Raw genomic sequence first — 19,912 nt, forward strand, 5'->3', positions numbered from 1 at the left:
ATATAATTCTCTTCTCCCTTTCAGAATCATGCAATTTCATGTATGTACATTCCACATTAAAGATGTAAGGTATCATTGTCGTTGACACATTATTTCTTGTACATATTACTGTAAAGTGTGAATTAATGTATTTTTTACATCTGATGAACAGGTATTACCTACAGATTTTCTATGGATTGTGAAAGAGTTCTTGATGTGCTATTGGATTTTTGGGAGGTTTTTGCAGCTTAAATTTGACCACAGTGCTTGTGTAAAAAGATTTCTGACAAAATGTTTTAAACTAATTAAAACTTTTACCATAGACTCTAATTGGCATAGCCATTGTCCTTATAAATCATACATTCTTTGTCAGTTTACTAACTGTCCCAACTAATGTCTAAGACAAACTATTTTTTCAAGTTGAGTTTAATGGGGGAAAATGTGTTATTTATTGAAACAAAGAAATTTTGTTTGCAGTTTTAGATTCTGTTTCTGGAAAACAACCAAGTGTGATTAAATGTTCAAGTTAAATATGAGTTATGGAGGAGAAGTTGGAACTACACTTTGATTTGTGTTTTTGTCCTTTGTTTGTTCAGTGCAATTGGTTTTTGTAGAATGTCAACATTAGGAAAACCATGGGATCTACGTCAAAATGACGGGACACCATATTTTACTGACACCAGCCAAAATTCTAATTAAATGATTACGAATTCCGAAAACAACAAGTTTCATGATGTGTTACGCAAAAATGGTATTAAGTACTGGAGGAAAAAACACATCCATACAAAATTCAACTGGTAAAACTAAAAGAAGAAATACTCATTTCTCCATCCACCTAGCAGTAGCACAGTCACAGTTCTAAAACTGTTATTTTATTTTAAAGACTTAACTGTGAGTTTAGAGTAGTCTTTTTGATTGCCAAAAATAAATGGAACTGTACAAAACAGGAATTAAAAAAAAATTGCATATGAGTTATCACTTCACATTGTTTTCATCAAGTAAAGGTGTAGTATAATAAATAGTCTGCCATAAAGACTGAAAATATAAGTCGCCCCAACCACTCTTCCTTAATCCAGTCACTTTATCCATGGTGGTTCATGTTTAAAAAAAAAAACTTCTCGGAAACTGTAACAGCATGAGTCATGGAGTCATCTTGTCAAAATAAGACCACAAAAGAGTTATCGACTTTAAAGTCCCGCTTTAATAAGTGGCTCTTCAGTAAATTATTCACTATAGCTCTACAAACCTTTGTTGTGAGTTCTTTGCGAGAGAGATGACAAGTGCGCGGCCTCTTAAAACCAGCCAGTCGAAACCAAAGTTGTACGGAGGTAAACTTCTGGGAACATTACGGGAGGGACGCACTCACTTTTAGCTAAATGGGACTCTAAATTGGTGTTAAAATGTGTGCAAGTAAAAATGATAACTTAAACATTTATGATATTTTTGTGCTGGATACTAGGCTTAGTTAAACCCAATATTGGTGACTTTGTTGTGGCATGAAGTTAAGGTGGGAGCCCCCATTCAATAGACGACTCTGCGGTTTTATTTTGTGTTGTGCGAGAATGGGGCGTACAAAACGTACTACACTGCACTATACACAATGTACAACGTACACACACCGCAATATATCGCATGGGATCTTTGCGTCGAGCCGATTCGATCGTACAGAAACTTTCGGAATTCCAAGACATTTGCCATCGCTTTTCAACACTTTACAAACTTGAAGGTAAGATTTCATTGGAACTACGAATTTCTACAGTATTCATGAACTAGTAAGATACGTTTTTAGCCGCTAATACTGGGTTATTTGATATATATTGTGGGCGAATATAAACTATCCCACGAATGGTGTAAGTTGTAAGGCCAAGGGAAGGCCTTCATCAGTTCATGTAGAAAGTTTTTGAATTCGGGATCTTGACGGTGTCTTGTGCAACTGCAATGGGTAGGCCTATTGCATATAAATCTGTATACATTTCTTATCGGTAGGACACGTTTTTCCGACAGTAGTGAGCTTGCACTGGCGTTGAATGATTGAGCTTGACGCCTTGAGGATTATGATCATAATTCACCAAATAGGCCTACGAAAAGTACGATGACATTGATTTGAAATTAATTTGGAATTCAAGCATGCATTATCGTCAACTACGCAATCCTATTTCTACGCTCTCGCCTTTACATACATGACATACTGCGCAAATTATGGAGGATTGAGGATAAATGAAGGAAGTAGGCCCCCTAGCATAAATTATTTCAATGTCGTCTGGGTGATTTGTAAGGATGTGACGTGTACACATTTAAACGTTTACACAAAAACAATTCTAAATCTGTTTACACATTTTCCAAAACGTTTAAACGAAATGGAATGTCAGAATAGAGATTGCTCACGTACTTTCCTGAATTGTGCCGTCTTTGAAAAAATGTTGGCAGTGGTTCGATTTATTTCCTCTACGATGCCTGTGAAAATAGGCATATATAAGTATGCCAGTGGAGGTGGAATCACATTATTCATATTTACTGTCACTGTTGGACCTGAATAAAAGAATGTGCCTTTTTACCACTTTTTAGAGCCCCTTGGACGGGACACTGCGTGTGCGTACTGTACTGGTTTGCGCACAAAGTACGCATGACTTATTTATCCTGAGGCCTGAATGTGCACAAAACTAAGCCATAGTGACTTCGCGTGTGAGCATCAGATGTCATCGGCGGGCGAATACGTTCAAATTTACCTTGCAATGGTCTCCCAGACTAATCTCCGCCCTCAATAACTTTGGATCATTTGGAATACGCAGTGGTGGACCAGGAACCAGTCTTGGTCTCCCCGGCCCCATCTCTCCTTTTCTGACCGTTTAAGGGGTCTGTGCACAGAGCCCATAGGCCCTTTTGCCTCTTTACAAATCACAGTGCTGTTTTGTATAGAGTCACCAAAGGTGTATACATGTATGCAAAAGTTAGGATGTAAGTCCCACAGAACTAATGTCACATCTGTCAACTAAAAAAGGCTTGGCAAATGGCCATAGGTTTGATTAAATATCATTGAAAATATGTGCATTTATTAAGGTCAACCATTGTGTATGAGGAATAGGAAAATGTGAGAATTTTGGGTGTATCCTGATGAAAGGAATGACCTAAACAGTTAAAAGAGTGATTGCTTAAAGGGAATATACAACATTTGCAAACATCAAAAAATAAAACTACTAATTTTACGAAATACCTTACTAGGATGTTGGTAAATGACAGTCTCAAGCATCTTGTAAAATTATAGCACCAGGTGTGAAGTCGTTTTCAAGAAAATGGTATTTTTGTAAACATTTCCAACGGTTATCGGCCGACCAGCGTTGGAAAAACCTAACTATTTTTCAACTACTGCTCCAAATTTACCATTTTTTTCAGTCCAAATTTTGTTTGCTATTGGTTACATGTTCATGAACGGGTGCAGGCCAGCTAGACTGGTTCCCTTGCCCTACAATTTTCCATCATCTATAAATTGACCCATTTTATCTTTTGTGGAGTCAGGGAACCAGACTACTTGAACATGTTTGTTTTTCTTGGTTTTTCCAACCTTTTCGAACACAAAAATGTCAGTGTGACAATATTTGATCTATTATACTAACCTCTCAAATTGTTCATTTCTGAACATTACAGCAAAAGCCAATGATGTACATTCCCTTTAAATATTTAAACTAATTCAACAAGTCTACTTTAAATGTCAGGGTTGCAAATTTGAAAAACCATAATTTTACACTGGAGCTTTAAAAAGAAAATGTTTAGCCTACACTGTAAATTTTGATAATTTTTCTTTCATCATTTTTGTGTATGGTAATTTACATCACAAAATTGCTTCATATATTATATTTACCAGTGTAGCAAACAGGCAGCTGTACTGTCCAGACTAGACTGTTTACACATGGTTTACTTCAAACCATTCTTGAATTCCCCTCCCTTGCCCCCCAGCCAGCATAATTGTCGGTCACTCACATAGACAAAATGCCTGCATGAATGCCTACACTGTACCCCCCCCCCCCCCTCCTCGGTCGATAATATGAAATGATTCCGATATTGACTTACGTGCTGTCTGCGTGCAGGAACTGTGTCCGTGTGTAATTGCACAGCAATTGGGAGGATATTTACCAAAGATTAAGGCACTCCACTACACAAAAAAATATGGGAAAATCTATATTGAAATAATGTAGTTGATTGGGAATACTAGGGTTATATTGAAATGAGAATGGCATTTTTGCGATATAGATTTTGGCAAATTGAACAATTGGACATCAGCTGTAACATGAGTGCTGACATACAATGTTAATAGCATTTGTGTGAAGAGATACATGTTTATTTGTGATAAAAGAAATGGAGAAAAAGCTAATGTACCTGACACTGACAGACCACACAATTGACTGATAGACTTTAATGATATGTTTGCATAGGGCTGTATGCACACATCGTGCAAGTTGTTAAATCAGGGCAGATAACAGCACAAAATTAATCGTGTTATGAATATTTACCGTACCGACAGAGAATTGTATTTGTAATGCTATGCGTCATGTTGCCCAATTGCTTTATTTCTTTCCTCATGTAAGTGCTGTGATATTGTGGTTCTCACAATGTCTGGATCTACCCAAAACCACATACATTGTATGCATATGTACCGGGTATGTATTTCATCTGACAGCAAAGTGTGGAAGAATTCCTAATAAGAACGCTGCATGCCACAGAACAAAAAACATTAGCAACAAATTTATTGTTACACAACAAAGAGAAATGTTTGTGGGAACTTAAGTCCTGGTTCAAGTCATTGAACTTGATTTTTACCGCACCACACCCTTGTGCAGACTTTCCTCATCATGGAAATAATCTATTACCACCCAGACAGCATTCAACCTCAAGCCCAATACTCCCTAATACAAACGTTCACTCACAAGTAACCACAGTTCAGTTTTTTCACCCTGGAGTAATATACCGAGACCTTATGTGACCCCTGCCTATAATCCAGTTTCTACTCAACAAAGGAGAGTGTGAAATGGTTCAGGCTGTTTACTGCTTGAAAAACAGTTGCGCTGCTAGATATTTATTATGCTACCTCAAAGTTCTTGCAGTGTTTTGAAGAAAGAAAATTGAAGGAGTCTGTTGGGCTGTACATGCTGTGAAGTATAATTTAATTTGTTGCCAGTGTAAAGATATTCTATCCAGTAGCGGACTTCCTGCTGAGTTCTGAATTAGCACTCGGTTCAGAATACTCATACACTGTTACTTTAATCATGTATACATTCACAAAATTAATTGGCTTTTACTTTTTAACTGAATTTCTTGAACTCACAAAAAATTTCTTGGGCCATGGCTGAAATTCATGTACAATGTACATGTAGCTGCCAAATGGTACCATGGTAAAATGTATCCCAATATCAAGCGGAAAATTTGCTTTATAATCTAGTCCATAACATAACGTAAATCTTCATGAGCTGCCATCTTAGCACAATTTTCTGCTAAAATAGTAAATTAGCACACTTTTTCTGCTAACTGGTTAAGCAATGCCATGAAGGTGATAGATAACTAGTTTTGTCTCAGTAGATTATCCAAAAATTTAAATATATAGATTTGAAGATGTACAATGTACTGTAGTGTAAGTTTGTGGTAAATATCTACAGTAGGGCATGTACCGGTACCCATAGGTGTTATTTTTCACTTGTAGGCCAGAAATAAAACAAATTCAACTCGCTGTCATTCCAAGTTTGTTTGGGAAGAGTTATTTTAAGCAGGTTTGTTTGCTGTGACACAGTGAAGGAAATTTGGATTAAAATCAAACATTATTAGTTCTGCTTGGCATCACTTTAATGCATCAGTTGATGCTAGCGGACGGGACATGCGATAGTGTCGCATGTTTGAATTACTTTTCTGATGCTCTGGTACAAACAGTCAAACAGTATTATGGGCTTTTATTTTGATAACTGAGAAGTCATTTGTGTCATCACTGATCAAACATGCATGAGTCTTGCAGGCAAAAACTGGGTCTCAGGTTACATTGTCATATTGACACTGATGACAGATCTAAGTATGTTCTCTGAAAATAGTCTGATGCATTAAAATTGGCTCATGAACTCATGAACTCTGGAAATTAATGAATTTGCAATATCTGTAACTGTAAAGGCATCAATAAAAGAAAACATGATGGACAAATTTCAATCATTTTGTAAAGAAATTTCACCAATTTTGGTTACTGCTAGCATGGTTCAAAACAAACAAATTGGGTATTTGTGGTGTAATTTACGACATTGGCGAATAAGGAATGAATTTTTGGTGTGTATATTTCAGTGGTAGTCCTGACTTTAAATTAACATCTTCATGGAGTCTGCCTAGCTGTGACTTCTGGATAACAGCCTGCCTCCTGTGGTTTCATTTGACACCGTGTATAGCTGCGTATAAATACATGTGCGGCCTTTATTGCGCTACACATACCATTGGGCATGCATTGACAAAGGCCCTGATGGACTTGTATGTCACGCGCGGTGCTTGATATTTTAGTGAACCGTGGCACTGCCTGGAAAGAGCCCCAATGAATTATTCAACCTGACCCAGCCGTACACTGATCAGGGACTTACTAAGTACCTGGTGGGGATCATTGAGCCTGATTGGCTTAAATCTGTGGGGATTGAAAGTGTTGCTCATCAGCCTTTACTTGGAATTATTTCGACTAAAAGTATGCGAAATGATTCATATGTTCACTGTAAGTACCACAACTAAGTTGTGAAATAGTAAGGCCATTATTCACAGTGCTATGAGAAATTGATCAAGTAAAATACATGTGTTTATTGCTCAACTGAAAACTTTGGGCTAGGGCTGCCCGAGTATACTGAATACTCTAAATACATTTGACTATTCGAATATTCAATCAGCCATTGATATTCGAATAGCTTTCAAATATTCAAAGAAAAAAATATGCACGTGCACGAGTGTGATGTTATTTTAATTGTAAAGTTGAAGTGCTTTGTCAGATGCATCTGTTTGTCAACGGCGACAGCAAGTTTTTGTCGATTGTGGTTCAATGTCCTCGTCCTTGTAGCTGGCTAAAACCCTAACAGTTCTAAAATACTTATTGCAAAACATTCCAGTGGCCCATAACATTGACTGCTGCACTCAAAGTTTTACCCCGCGCACTTTGTGTGCAACACTTGTGTAAACTTGATCGGTGAGTTTTGGATATTTGAATATTTGGTCAAACGCAGTTTCGAATAATCGAATACTAAATTATTCGGAAATGGACAGCCCTACCGGTACTTTGGGCAAAACACTTAAGAGACATCCTATTTGCTCATGTTGCTTACTAAGAGGCCTTTGATCGTTTTGTGGAATATGTCTGTTTTAAACGTGTTGGCATTTTGTTTGTATGATAATAATTGTTCATTTGTAACTTGAAACTTCTGACACACAACGTTATGGTCAACAATGCCAGATCCTCTTATCCACACACGCAATGATCACTAATGGGGTGTAACATTCTCTAAGCCTCTTAGATCTTTCGAAATTTACCAAGGGAGTTGGGGAGGATTTTGCTGGATTTAGGTAGAGCCCAGCCACTATTTACTTGACCTGGCGCTTGACGTCCCTGGTAAAATACAGTGCAAATAACGTGTCATTAGTTTTTCCATGGTGGAGGATTTTGGAGGATTGTAAGGGCATCATAGTAACATTGCCTGGGGAGTGAAAGAGGCACCTGATTGTAGTGACAAAACCTACACTGTGCATGTGGCATTTGATTTTCATGGTTCAATCAAAATTATAATTTGATCGATTATAGTGCTGTTTTTTTCATCAGTAATTCACCGATGACTTTTGATAATCACAACAGAGATCTTTCCATGAACCCGCTACACAGTAGAGGGTTCATGCATTATTCAAGAGCTTTCCCCTTCGTGCTCGTTTCGTCAGCACAGATAATTACAAAGTCTTATCTCAGTTTCACACTCGCCTTAGCGCTCTATACCCATGACCATGCCGGGCATCATCATGATGGCATTCACCCGAGCGTGTCGACTTTGTCTTACGCTTCATCATAAATTTCACACCTAGCTTGCCTCGCCTACTGCATAGGGCCTTGGCGATTTGCCTCATTTGTTCCGATGCACGTCACTGAGTTATGACTACCTGTGTGTGGGTGAACCTTCAGGTGAAATGCCAATTTTTGTTTCTTGATTTGCCATTTTTTTGGGCTGTGCAGAGCATCAGTAGGCCTACGCTTGATGCAGTATACAGTGTGAGCAGTCACTTTTAACTATGCTGTATCTGTATGCTGTTCTGTCCAACTTGCCAGACTAGTGAAGGTCGATTCAACAGTATAGTTAAACAGAGTGTGAACAATGTCAGACCTTCTGGAGCTGGGCAAGCGACAGTGTTGAATTTGTTTGCTTAGGTTCAGCTAACGTTATTTTCCATTGGTGACTGAGTACTCTCTAATAACAAAGCCAATCTACTGATAATTCCTGCCTGCGCTGAAAAGCATTATTGATTTTTTGTCAATTGTACTCTTACAGGTTTGATTAGCGAATGGCGACTACTGTAGACAGCTGTGAAGTTGAGAAGCCAACTGGAAAACGCGACGCATGTCAATTCCTTCCATCATAGTGGCCTTTAAAAACCCACATAGGGTGTGAACAATCCTGCATTTTGCCAGAGACCAAGTCGACAGGAGCTTCGCACTTCACCAGGAATTATTTAGTGCGGGATCTCCGAGAGCCAAAAGCCAGATATTCCCCGAACATCATGGCTTGTCAGTACACATCTTTTATCTTTTCCCTTGTTGTTACGCTTTCCCTGTTGGCCGGCGCAGTCCAGGCTGAAACTTGTCGATTGCCAACTAGGCCGAGGAAATGCAGCTGCTCGGGGACTGCACTGAAATGCAATAGGTGGCCGACGTGGGAAAAAGTCGCACAAAACACAACTTCCCTGACGATATCAGGAGAGACCACTGTGACGGAGCTGACAACAGACAATAAACCGAGCAAGGCCCTCCCACATCTGACAGCATTGATTCTGACTGGCAACAATATCAGCTACATTGAGGAAGGATGGTTTTCCCAAACTGTTTTTGCAGCCCTGGAGGAGATTATACTAGACCAGAACAAACTTACCCCCAATGACACGCAGAGAATGTTCGCCGATGTTTCCACCAACCTCCGCCTGTTGAGTCTCACCAAAGCGTTCCTGAATGTGACTCCAGATGACTATGTGCACAATTTGACAAATATCTTCACTGATGTGCATTTAACAAAACTGAGAGAATTGAGATTGGACGGAAACAACATTGGCTTCCTCTCCCCATTCGTCCAGGAGTCCAGCGTGTTGACGTTTCAGGAGCTTCAAAGGTTCACTCTGCACAAGAGCAGTTTACTTGCCATCAGAAGCGGCACTTTCCAGGTAAGATATAAAAAAGTGTTAATATCCTCATAAAGTACCCCAAAACCGAATTGACAACAGCAGATAGCCAAAAATTAAAAAAAAAAAACGTAAACTTTTAATGGTGACGCAAATGGAACACTGAAGTTTCTGCCTTATCAAGCTTGCCAGTGTCTGCTGGTCAGTAAGAACATGAATGCAACTGTGGCAACTCAGTTAATAAAGTTTGGGTTAAATTGACGGGGCAATCCTGAATTACAAATTTGATATTGACCAATGCACAGTTTCATCTGCAATCACAGTTTAGTTTTTGCTTTTTTCTACTTCCACACCCACAGCAAAAAGTATTCCCGAAACTGCAATACTTAGATTTGAGCAACAACGAGCTAGTCAACATTGACAAATCCGTCGTTGAGTTGGACTTTGAGAGCTTCTCCAACGTACAGCAAGACCTCACCATCGATCTCAGCGGCAACCCCTTCTACTGCAACTGCCGGCTTGCAGACTTCCAGGCCTGGTTAAATGCCACGAACCTGGTGTTGGACAAGGAGAATGTGACGTGCGGGGATGCGGTGGATGAGTCCGAGCGTCACAAGCCTGTGCTGGGGTCTAGCTTGCCGTGCGGGCCCAAGCCGGAGGAGATAGACATTGACAACGAGCTCCGGCCGTCCTATATCATCCTCAGCGTCATCCTGGCCCTGGTTGGTGTCTTGGCCCTGATTGTGCTGTACATGCGCCGCAACGACATCAAGGACTACTTCGTGGACCTCTACACCACCACGAAAGAGGCTTTCAACAGCCGTCAGGGCTACGATGACATCAACAGGGTTCGGCGTGACACACCAGAGATGGCACCCACAGAAGTTTGATCAAGGTACAAATCCAGAATTACAACATTTTCACATTAAATTTTAACCTTTTATCTGTACAGTCATTTGAGAGATGTAGGAACCTTATTGTAAAGCTATGAGTTTACAAGTACATGTTTTTTCTTTCGTTCTATGCAATTAGGTACTGTAGGAAATATCAGGGAGGGGTTGGGGTTTATACCATTAATTAAACTAGAGAGTCTCAGAAAACAGTCTTCATGATACTTTCATCTCTTTCAAGGAATACCCTCTCACATAAAAATGCTATAATTGCCTGTCTGTCAAGATGCTCAACTGACATCTCTCGACTCTCTTCCAAATGGATTGCCTTAATTAGAAGCAATTCTTGCATTATACTTCCAAATTTTAAACCATCAAGCAATCCAATACACAAAGTGTACAATGAGTTTGAGGTTCTTAAAGTGGAATACCGTCTCGACTAGCATCCATGATTCTTATTCATACATGTTCCTGTAAGGAAATCAGTCCATCACTTAGAGGAAATGAAAGTGTTGAATAAAAAGGAACTACTGCACATGGGAAATCTGCTTGAATCCTTGCCAATGTAATCAAGGATTAGTGCCAATGTGGTATAGTCCGCGAGCATGAATACAAATCAAAGATCCTTGTCGATAATCAGGAGATTTATCTGATGATCATTAACTACTTGTATCTTTAATGAACATGAAGGATTATAGTGTCGCTTCATTGCTAATGCATAGATACATGTATTTTGAATGTAAACAAGCTGGGGGGGGGGGAATGAACTGAGCCTTAGGCCGGTGCCTACATTGCAATTTCCATGTACATGTATGCCATTGATATGCATTAAGAAATCGATCTAGACAGTCTGGAGACTAGGGATGGATATTTATATACTGAAAGGAATTAGGCAAAGTATTTAGGGTGCAGTTTTGAGAAATACCCAAGTCCCTGTAGGAACATAGATGTGACAACTTACATATAGGTTCCGGGTTTGGTCTTTTTACTGCAAGGGCTGTTAGCATGTCTCCTGCAAAAGTTTTTGTCGGAGACAGGTCCGTACTTGCCCATCTTTGATGATTGAGTTTGTCAGGTTCTAAAGAAGCTCGCATGGTTTTAAGGGATGTACTGTACATGTACGCATATGCATGTACATGTATACATGTATGTACATGTATGTATGTAAGCCCTTATATAATTGCACGATTTGCTCCTTTTTTTCAAATTGCAGTCTTTGTATCATTTCTGGCACCATTTCAGTTAAATATTTTTCTGTGTGTAAATTACTACTTTCTGCAATGATACACATGTGCATCATTGGATTGTGATTATTTTGCTCTGAAATGGACTCAAACATTTGATGAAGTTTGTAAATTAGTTTCCAGGGATTATTGACTTGTTCACACTGTGAAAACGGCCCAATTAGCAAACTTTTGTGCACAAACAGGAACATGTAGTCGTGTTTTACTATACGCCTGAGGACAACCTATTGTGTTTCCCTTTGTCCCTGTACTTTAACACTTTCCCATCTATAGACTAATCATGTAAACGTATGATCGAGGACAGTTTCGAACAAAAGCACCGTCGTTCGAGGACTGAAAGGATCTTTTTTTTATCCTTTTGTGGGTCTGTCCTCGAGCGTAATAGAAGACAGGAACAGACACGTACACGTCACTGTACAGTGCATACGTTCACATACACATACACGTGTACATGACGCAGACAAGGTTTATGCAGACGTTGAAATGTACACACAATTCTTGTCTTTTCAGTCACACGCAGTGACAGTTTGCTGCCTCTGATTCACTGGAGTGATCTAATTTAGCGAGGCCGATGGAGACAGGTGTGTGAATAAAGGCTGCCACAGAATCTGATTGTCATTCTGTTTTCCTGTGCAGATGACAGCCACGAAATTCCTAAAGCCATGTGTTTGTCGGGCAGATAAACATTCAATTTCGGTCGGCCTTCACTGCACGCTCAAAATTGGGTCGACATTTATTTTGGAAATCGCTTTAGAAAGAGTTTTATCGACTCTAACATGGGAATGAATATGGTTGTTAAAATGTTGTTTTGGTGGTTGCAAACACAAGTCGCTTGAAAAATGATGTTACAGTAAACTCACAAAATAGTGCAAATATTTCTATCATGTACTTACAGTACATTTGTATGTCATCTTCCAATACATTTAAAGCAGAGCAGTCCATTTTTGTCCCAAAGACTTGAGCTGCTTTAATTCCTTTTTTTTTTTTTCAGGATATGCATTTGCTTCTAGCTCTATGAATAAACATACATGTACTCCAAATATTTGGCATTTCTGTCTATGTACAATATCAAAGTACTTCATGGCGGAGAATAATGTTACGATTTATGTGAGTTGATGCATTGTTTAACGTTCCACTTAAAATCTGCTACCGGTTCAGCATATCCCCGAGGATAGTTTATGAGTTCCCATTTGCGGCATAGTTTGATGTGTAACATGACTTTTTTTTCCCTCTCCCTGGATAGCCGAACTGCCACAAATCATTTCCATGCTCCGTTCATTTTCGTTTGATAAAAAAATTCATCACCACTCGGAATTACGTCGTTCGGTATAATCTTGTTATGGGAACGGGGGATTTTATTATTATTCCCGGGGAGTGCGTATGACTGAGAATTCCACGAGTGAATGTTATGAGAGTGGATTATCTTGTGGAACAACTGAAGGCAATTTCACAAGGGATACATGTATGTACATATACGTGTATACGCTGTGTGCAGGGCATGATTTATAAAAGGGGGACGAACCTGTATTCACAGGAACGGAGTGCCCATCTCTCATTCGAAGCGATTGGGCCAGACTCATATGCTGATGTGGGGGGATCACCACACCTCCTCCACAGCGAGTCTGTTACCTTCCCAGCATTGAATAATGCCGGTACCCATAACACCTGGGTTGAGAGGAGAAATTGAGGTTAAGCGCCTTACTCAAGGGCACAACATGCATGGCCACAGTGGGGCCCGAACCCACAACCTCTCGATCACGAATCCTGTGTAGACCACACATGCCCGCATGATTTATAAACAGTGCTATTTAGCTGATTTCTGAAACATTAACTCAAGGGACTCGTTGCTGTTTTAGTGAATAATATTAACTCTCAAGCTGTCTGACCAGTCACACACAGTCAAAAAAAAAATTCCATCCTTTTCCCTGTCATGCCTTTTACACAGGCTGGTCACACAGGCTGGTCACCAACAGTCAGATCGTATTTCAAGCGAGCACTGTGACTAATCAAATTCAGTCAACAGACAAAAGCAGGCGAGGGGTAAAGCTGGCTTATCTATCACCTACAAGCCTGTAAAATCAAAGCAAAGCTGTATCAAGTTAAATTTAAAGTAAACATTCACAGCCAGTCAATCCTGCTTTACTGTATGTAGGCTGGAGCCCCGAACTGTTAAAAACAGTCACTTGATTGATTTTGACTGAAGGGACGACTTCACACAGAATGTACAGTATGTTTGCATAGTAGGGTTAATAAATGTAATAAAATATGATTACATAAAAATTCCCACGTATTTCTCACCCACCAACTTTTCTCTGTCTATTTCAGATGCAGACATTTGGGTACCGAGTTAGGCGACCGGTACTGTTCAAGTCAAGGCAAAATCTATGCAGAGGATTGTACATAGTGCATACATGTACGTGTACAAATGTAACTGATCTACATGAATGTGGAGGCAGCACGGAACATTTATTGACATTTCAGAACTGAAGAGAGGCTTCAATGCATAAAATATCCTTTTTTTAAATTATTTATTTGTTTGTCTATTCATTTTTTAATAGATTTTCTGCCGGACCAGAAAATGTACTTGTAATGCCCTTTTTTACAATTTTAAGCTTTTAATATCTTTTATCCTTGTGAATTTTTGGCAAAGGGTGAAGAATGCACTAGCCGTAATTTTAAAGAGGTTACTTAAAAAACAAAAGGACCCTAGTTTGAGACAGTTGCGATAACCGGTGTCCCAATTTCCAGACACACAATGGGGTTAGGTTAAGACACGAGCTGCATTCATCACTGTGTGACAGCATCCATTTTGTGTCCAGAAGTGGGGACATGGCTTTCACCCCTGATTTGTGCAGCTGTGAAGTCGAATGACACTGCATAATACTGCATGTACATGTACCTGTATCTAAGTGTATCTGGCTGTTTGTCAAGAAAGTGTGTCCCATATTAACGATTGTCGAAAAGACAATGATTTAATAGATTTTATTACAATTTCTGCGTCTCAGTGGTGGATCCTGGGGTACAGAAGGGGGGCTCCCAACGACCGAACTTTACTTAAATAAGGCAATTACGCCTCTCCCCCCCCCCCAAAAAAAGAAGATGTGGAAAATACATACAATAGTAAGAATACAATCTGTTTTGATGTATGCATCTTTTTTTTGTAAGTCTTACGATCTTTTTTGTTTTACGATGGATGGCTTTTGTTAAATTCTGTAAATAGTGTTTTTTTTTAAACATCTGTGTATTTAAAACAAATAGGTATGGAGAGTAAGACGTGCATAGAGATATTGCAGTTGGGCATTTATGAGGGAAGATACAATGTACCGGAAGATGCTGGATATTAGTAAGATCGGAACTGCTGTTCCAAACTCTAGGATTTAAGTACGTAAAACAGTGGATGATGTAACAGAGAAGTTCACAAGTGACAAGTTGTGGGTCAATAAACTTCTGATTCTCGCCCTGTGATCGGTCAGTCTGTGGCGACGGCAGCTGCCCATTTGAATTGATGTCAGCAGTCGATGTGAAGTTCTCAAGTGGGGGACATTTCATCCCGTCATCCATCTCAAATGCCAGTGTCCGACAACTTGTGTATTCACGAGGTGATCTTGTGTGCCGCCCGTGCTTTTAAGCCACAAATCAATCCACATTCTAGCATCCTTCTGCATGCTGGAGATTTGATCAGCTTGCATGTTATGCATGCGTACGCTGTTTACAAAGCAACTTGATCATCCCCAGTCCGGGAAGCATCTCTCGCTAGGGGTTCACTAACACTCTCCGTTTTGAGTTCCATCGATACCCAAAGGTTTTGTTTTTCGCAGTGATGTGCATCTTAATGACATGGATACAAAAAGTACATGTAGGAGTTTTGTGGAAGGTGGACACGTCCCTGACACATATTGCCAGTGTACAGTTTGGACATGTAACCGGTAGAGTTGTGGCCGTTGAAAAATCTTTCGTTTTCACTGTTTTGTATTCAAGCACGCCAATGTTTCGCTTCAAGAATAATGGTAATGCTAGAAAAGATCACAAGCACCTAAGGAATTTACAATTAAGAATGCTTGTTAAAATTTGAAGATTTTTAAAAATATGCAATAATGTATTTATAGCTTTTCACATCTAATTTACAATAAACATGTATTGGTCTATATTCATGGGAGATGTACAGTAAATATTGTATTCTTACACTTCATAATGTTTATGCTACTTTGAACTAAAGATGGTCATGTGTGGAGTCTATGAAGTTTGGCAGGGGACAAATTCTCCTCTTGTACCTAATTACAATGTATATTGCTGATTTACCCCTAACCCCCTAGGCCGTTCTGGCTCGGAACCATCATCAATCCAGCAAAATCCTCCAATTGCTATCATTTAAATTTTGGATTCGGCCTCAATCCTCCAAAATTATCCGTAATTATTTCTTGAAGTTGTTCAGTGGAGGAGTGACCAATGCCTCAATCCTTCAAAATCCCCCAACAATCACTGTTAATGGGTTGAGGCAGTGCCGATGACATTCAGAAGCAGTGCGGATGATATCGAGCATGATGCAGGGCTCAATGTATGATTGAACGCAAACAATGCTGGGTACAGCCTACGAACTCAACACAATGCAGCGGCCAAAATCAAGAGACACTTTTTTTGCCATTCAGCCTCAATCTTCCAAAATCCCCCAAAACCGCCTGGAGGATTGAGGAGGATCAAGGAGGGTTCGGGTTAAAGGTTCTTACCATAGAAAGCCAAATGAGGATATTAATTTTCAAAGCATTGTAGGGAACGGTTAAGAGTTTTGTGACACTTGCTGATAACAAAAGTAAAGAAGCACTTGCCTTTTTGTGATGAGGTTGGTTTTATTTTTGTATGGATAACTTTTTCTTGTACATACTTTTACAATCTACTTAGGAACCTAATCACTTCATGTACACTGTAGTAATTAGAATGCATACACGTGTGTATTTTGCTTTTTGGTTGGCTTGTATTTTTATATTCAACTTACTACTGTATTCTTGATTATGCATTGATGTTGAAGTATTATTTGGCTTTTGTTCTTTTATATAAGTTTTACCTTTTGAGCATAGTAAAGTTATGTACATAATTTTTGTATGAACTGTTAAGTATTTATTTATATACTCAGTAGGCTGAAAGTGGTAGGACAAAAATTAAGAAATTACACGGGATCATGAAGAAATCAATTTTGCCTTTTCAAAAGAAAATCTGTTTTCTTCTGCATGACGTTCTGTCATCAAAACGTTGAGGCTTCGGCATGAGATCATGTTAAAAGTTCACCCTGATGTACATGTAGGTCGATGATCGTGTTGCCGTGGTTTTTCATTGGTAAATATTTTCCAGTTCAGTTGGGTAGAATATTTTTTTTTCTTTTTGTGTGAATACAGTCGACTCTCGTTAATACAAACTCTATTAATACAAAATTCTGGTTATAACGAACATAAAGCCTTGGTCCCGACTGTGCATTTATATGCACAATGAATGGGACTGATGTTCCTCTTAATACAAAATTCTGATATAACAAACAATTTGGCTAGGTCCGAACGAATTTGTTATAACGAGACTCGACTGTATTGTTTTTCCTTTTTGTGTGGACGGCTTAATTACAAGATTAAAAAAGGGAAAAGAAATGGGAGAATAGAGCTCTGTTAGAGGGATTCAGTCATTTTGTACCTTTAAAAGATTTAAGTCATATTCAAAAGCGAGCCACTTGGAACAAATTGTAAATACAAATGTGTGATTGCTTTTTTTTTAAACCAAGTAATTTTTACCTGCTTGTAAAAGGCAGTATGCTAACTACTTACTTATACATGTAATTTCTTGGGAGAAAGAGGCATTGAATTTGAGTAGTGATTTTAGGTCTGCTCTTCGACTCTGTTCTGGAAATCTTGAATGTTCCTAAATTATGATTAAATGAACTATATTCACATCCATCAAAAGTCATTTTTGACTGCACTGTGCAAGAAATTGGTGGTAGTACAACAAATGGTGGTAGCCGAAAATGTAATGGTTCATGGACAAACTTTGTGCATGTGTTCACTTAACGTTACATTGAAAATTTCCGAGTGTAAAAGTGTAACATCACCTAAAATGCCAACCGTGATCCTCACATGTACACTTCTATTAATCTAAATATTTAAAATGTTGAGTTTTGTACCGTCATGCCAGCACCATTTGTTTTTGAATCGTACTTAAATTTTATACACATATTTAATTTTTGTTTGAAAGCATAAAAAAGGTTCCATCTTTTGCCTTGTTTAATGACTGTCACAAGTTTTTGGCTAATGTTGACCACATTTCGTATAGTTTTAGTTTGGGTATCGTGTTAAATATTAATACAGTCGCAGGTTTAAGCCCCGCTGCAGTCAATTTCTTTGTTTAACTTAAAAAACAAATAATAATAAACTTGGGTTTCTGGCTATTTTGTTTGGTTCACATTGTGAATACTTACATTACATGGCAATGTAATTGTTTTAATGCAATTCTTGGAAATGCACCTTTGTGTCCCAAAAGGTATTTAAACTTTTCATTTTTGCCATTTTCAATGGTATTTTGGTGCCTTTTTGTTTTAATGCTAATGAGAATTTGCATTTTCTTGAGCAAAGTTGTGATGTCATTTCAGGCAGAAACCTCAAAATGTTACAGCCTTTTCAGCACCAAAAGTTGCCAGAAGTTTGGATATTTTGCCGTTGTAAAATGTTAGTTTCTTTGGTGATTCGTTTTTGTGTTAGTACATGGCAGCTAAGCCAATGAGCAAACAGATTTAAAATATAAAATAAAATAAAAATCTTGGGCAAAATAGAGTACCGAAGTGAATACATCACGCGCACAATGAGTGTGTAAAAGACATTAGCGCGTGATTCAGACCGTGAACCACAGAAAGATTCCATATCTATGCCGTGAACCAACAAGCGCGTGAACTCCATTCATTTGCATGACACTTTCTGGTTCTAAACGACGTCACACTTCGGTACTCTGTATGTACATGTAGAGGACAATGTGTGTGTAAAAGACATTAGCGCGTGATTCAGACCGTGAACCATAGAAAGATTCCATATCTATGCCGTGAACCAACAAGCGCGTGAACTCCATTCGTTTGCATGACACTTTCTGGTTCTAAACGACGTCACACTTCGGTACTCTGTATGTACAATGTACATGTAGAGGACAATGTGTGTGTAAAAGACATTAGCGCGTGATTCAGACCGTGAACCATAGAAAGATTCCATATCTATGCCATGAACCAACAAGCGCGTGAATTCCATTCGTTTGCATGACACTTTCTGGTTCTAAACGATGTCACACTTCGGTACTCTGTATGTACATGTAGAGGACAAGTATCTTTGCTTTCAATACCGCAATAAATGCATCCCTTGGGCACTTGTACACATTTTGTGAAGCATGTGTTCTGATGATCATAGACTGGGGCAGAGCTGTGTTGCTTTTACTTCAGTGTAACAAGGTTTACTTGCATCTGTCATGCCACAAGATTGGAGCATCTATATTGAATAGGTTTCAATATAGCCAGAAGCTTAAAATCTGCTACAACATGTTTTTACTTTTAAACTAATTTTGGCCTTCTCAAAATAAAATTTTTGTCGTTTCTACATGTACATGTATCTGAATCAAATTAGGTTTTGCCCTTCACCAACGTATAAACTTAAACACTGTATACTCAGTGTGTTACCTCACGAGTGAAAGTTGGAAAAAAACACTTGGGTGGGACTCGAACTTATGACCTCCTGCTTTCTAGTGCAGATGTCTTACCACTCGACCACCGAGTGAACAGGATGAGTTGGCTGGCTCGAATCTGATGTACATAGCAGCGGGCACCGCATTAACTATTCACAAGATTGTATTTTTTGTCATTTATTTGTTATTATCAAATTCTTCAGTGGTTTGGCCAGCTCATATGTACATCATGCAAATTTCATGATGTCCAAAAAGTAAGTTTAAAAGGAAATTGGATTAAAAAAAACCCAAAACCTTTTACAAGTGTGAAGTACATGTACATGTATGAACCAGAATTTAGGTTGCAAGGTGCTTGGCTGTATTTCAAAAAATAATTTGCCAGTGCTGTTTCTCAAGTAACGGAAATGTTAAAGTAGCCCCTTCAGCCAGAAAAGAACCATTGATTTTCTGCGCCAAAACGCAAGTTTATAAAACTCTATGAAGGTACATTATACTCATGTACATGTATGTACCAAGAACAATTTGTTTCTTCAATTTCATTCAACAATTTTTTAATGCACTGTAATGATTTCTTTTATATTCAAGAACCACATTTATCGTTAAAAACTTGCTAGAAACATTCTCTTACATTTTTGTGTTGTATTTTACCGCCAAGTTGAACAATAAACGGCACTGCAAAGTAAAACAATTTTTTTTTTTGGTGGATCTTTTTACTGTCATGACCTCGCCGTGACTTGCAGC

At 38.7% G+C, this 19,912-nt stretch overlaps 1 protein-coding gene across 1 annotated transcript; it reads left to right on the forward strand.

Annotated features, from left to right (window-relative positions):
* Positions 1-1,566: 1,566 nt before the first annotated feature.
* On the forward strand, positions 1,567-18,865 carry LOC119721389 (trophoblast glycoprotein-like). Its single transcript, XM_038191452.1, has 4 exons — positions 1,567-1,705; positions 8,505-9,387; positions 9,705-10,240; positions 13,805-18,865. Exons 2-3 carry the CDS (start codon positions 8,734-8,736, stop codon positions 10,233-10,235), a joined length of 1,185 nt encoding a protein of 394 aa, XP_038047380.1. The 5' UTR covers positions 1,567-1,705; positions 8,505-8,733; the 3' UTR covers positions 10,236-10,240; positions 13,805-18,865.
* The last annotated feature ends 1,047 nt before the right edge of the window (positions 18,866-19,912 follow it).

Source organism: Patiria miniata, unplaced genomic scaffold (genome assembly GCF_015706575.1).
Source record: "Patiria miniata isolate m_02_andy unplaced genomic scaffold, ASM1570657v1 HiC_scaffold_13, whole genome shotgun sequence".
In the NCBI taxonomy this organism is placed as follows: domain Eukaryota; kingdom Metazoa; phylum Echinodermata; class Asteroidea; order Valvatida; family Asterinidae; genus Patiria; species Patiria miniata.

Bases quoted from the DNA above. Each gene is read 5' to 3' on its own strand.
- LOC119721389 (XM_038191452.1), top strand. From the start codon at position 8,734: ATGGCTTGTCAGTACACATCTTTTATCTTTTCCCTTGTTGTTACGCTT. The intron at 9,388-9,704 runs GTAAGATATAAA...CCACACCCACAG, and splicing joins TCAGAAGCGGCACTTTCCAG to CAAAAAGTATTCCCGAAACT.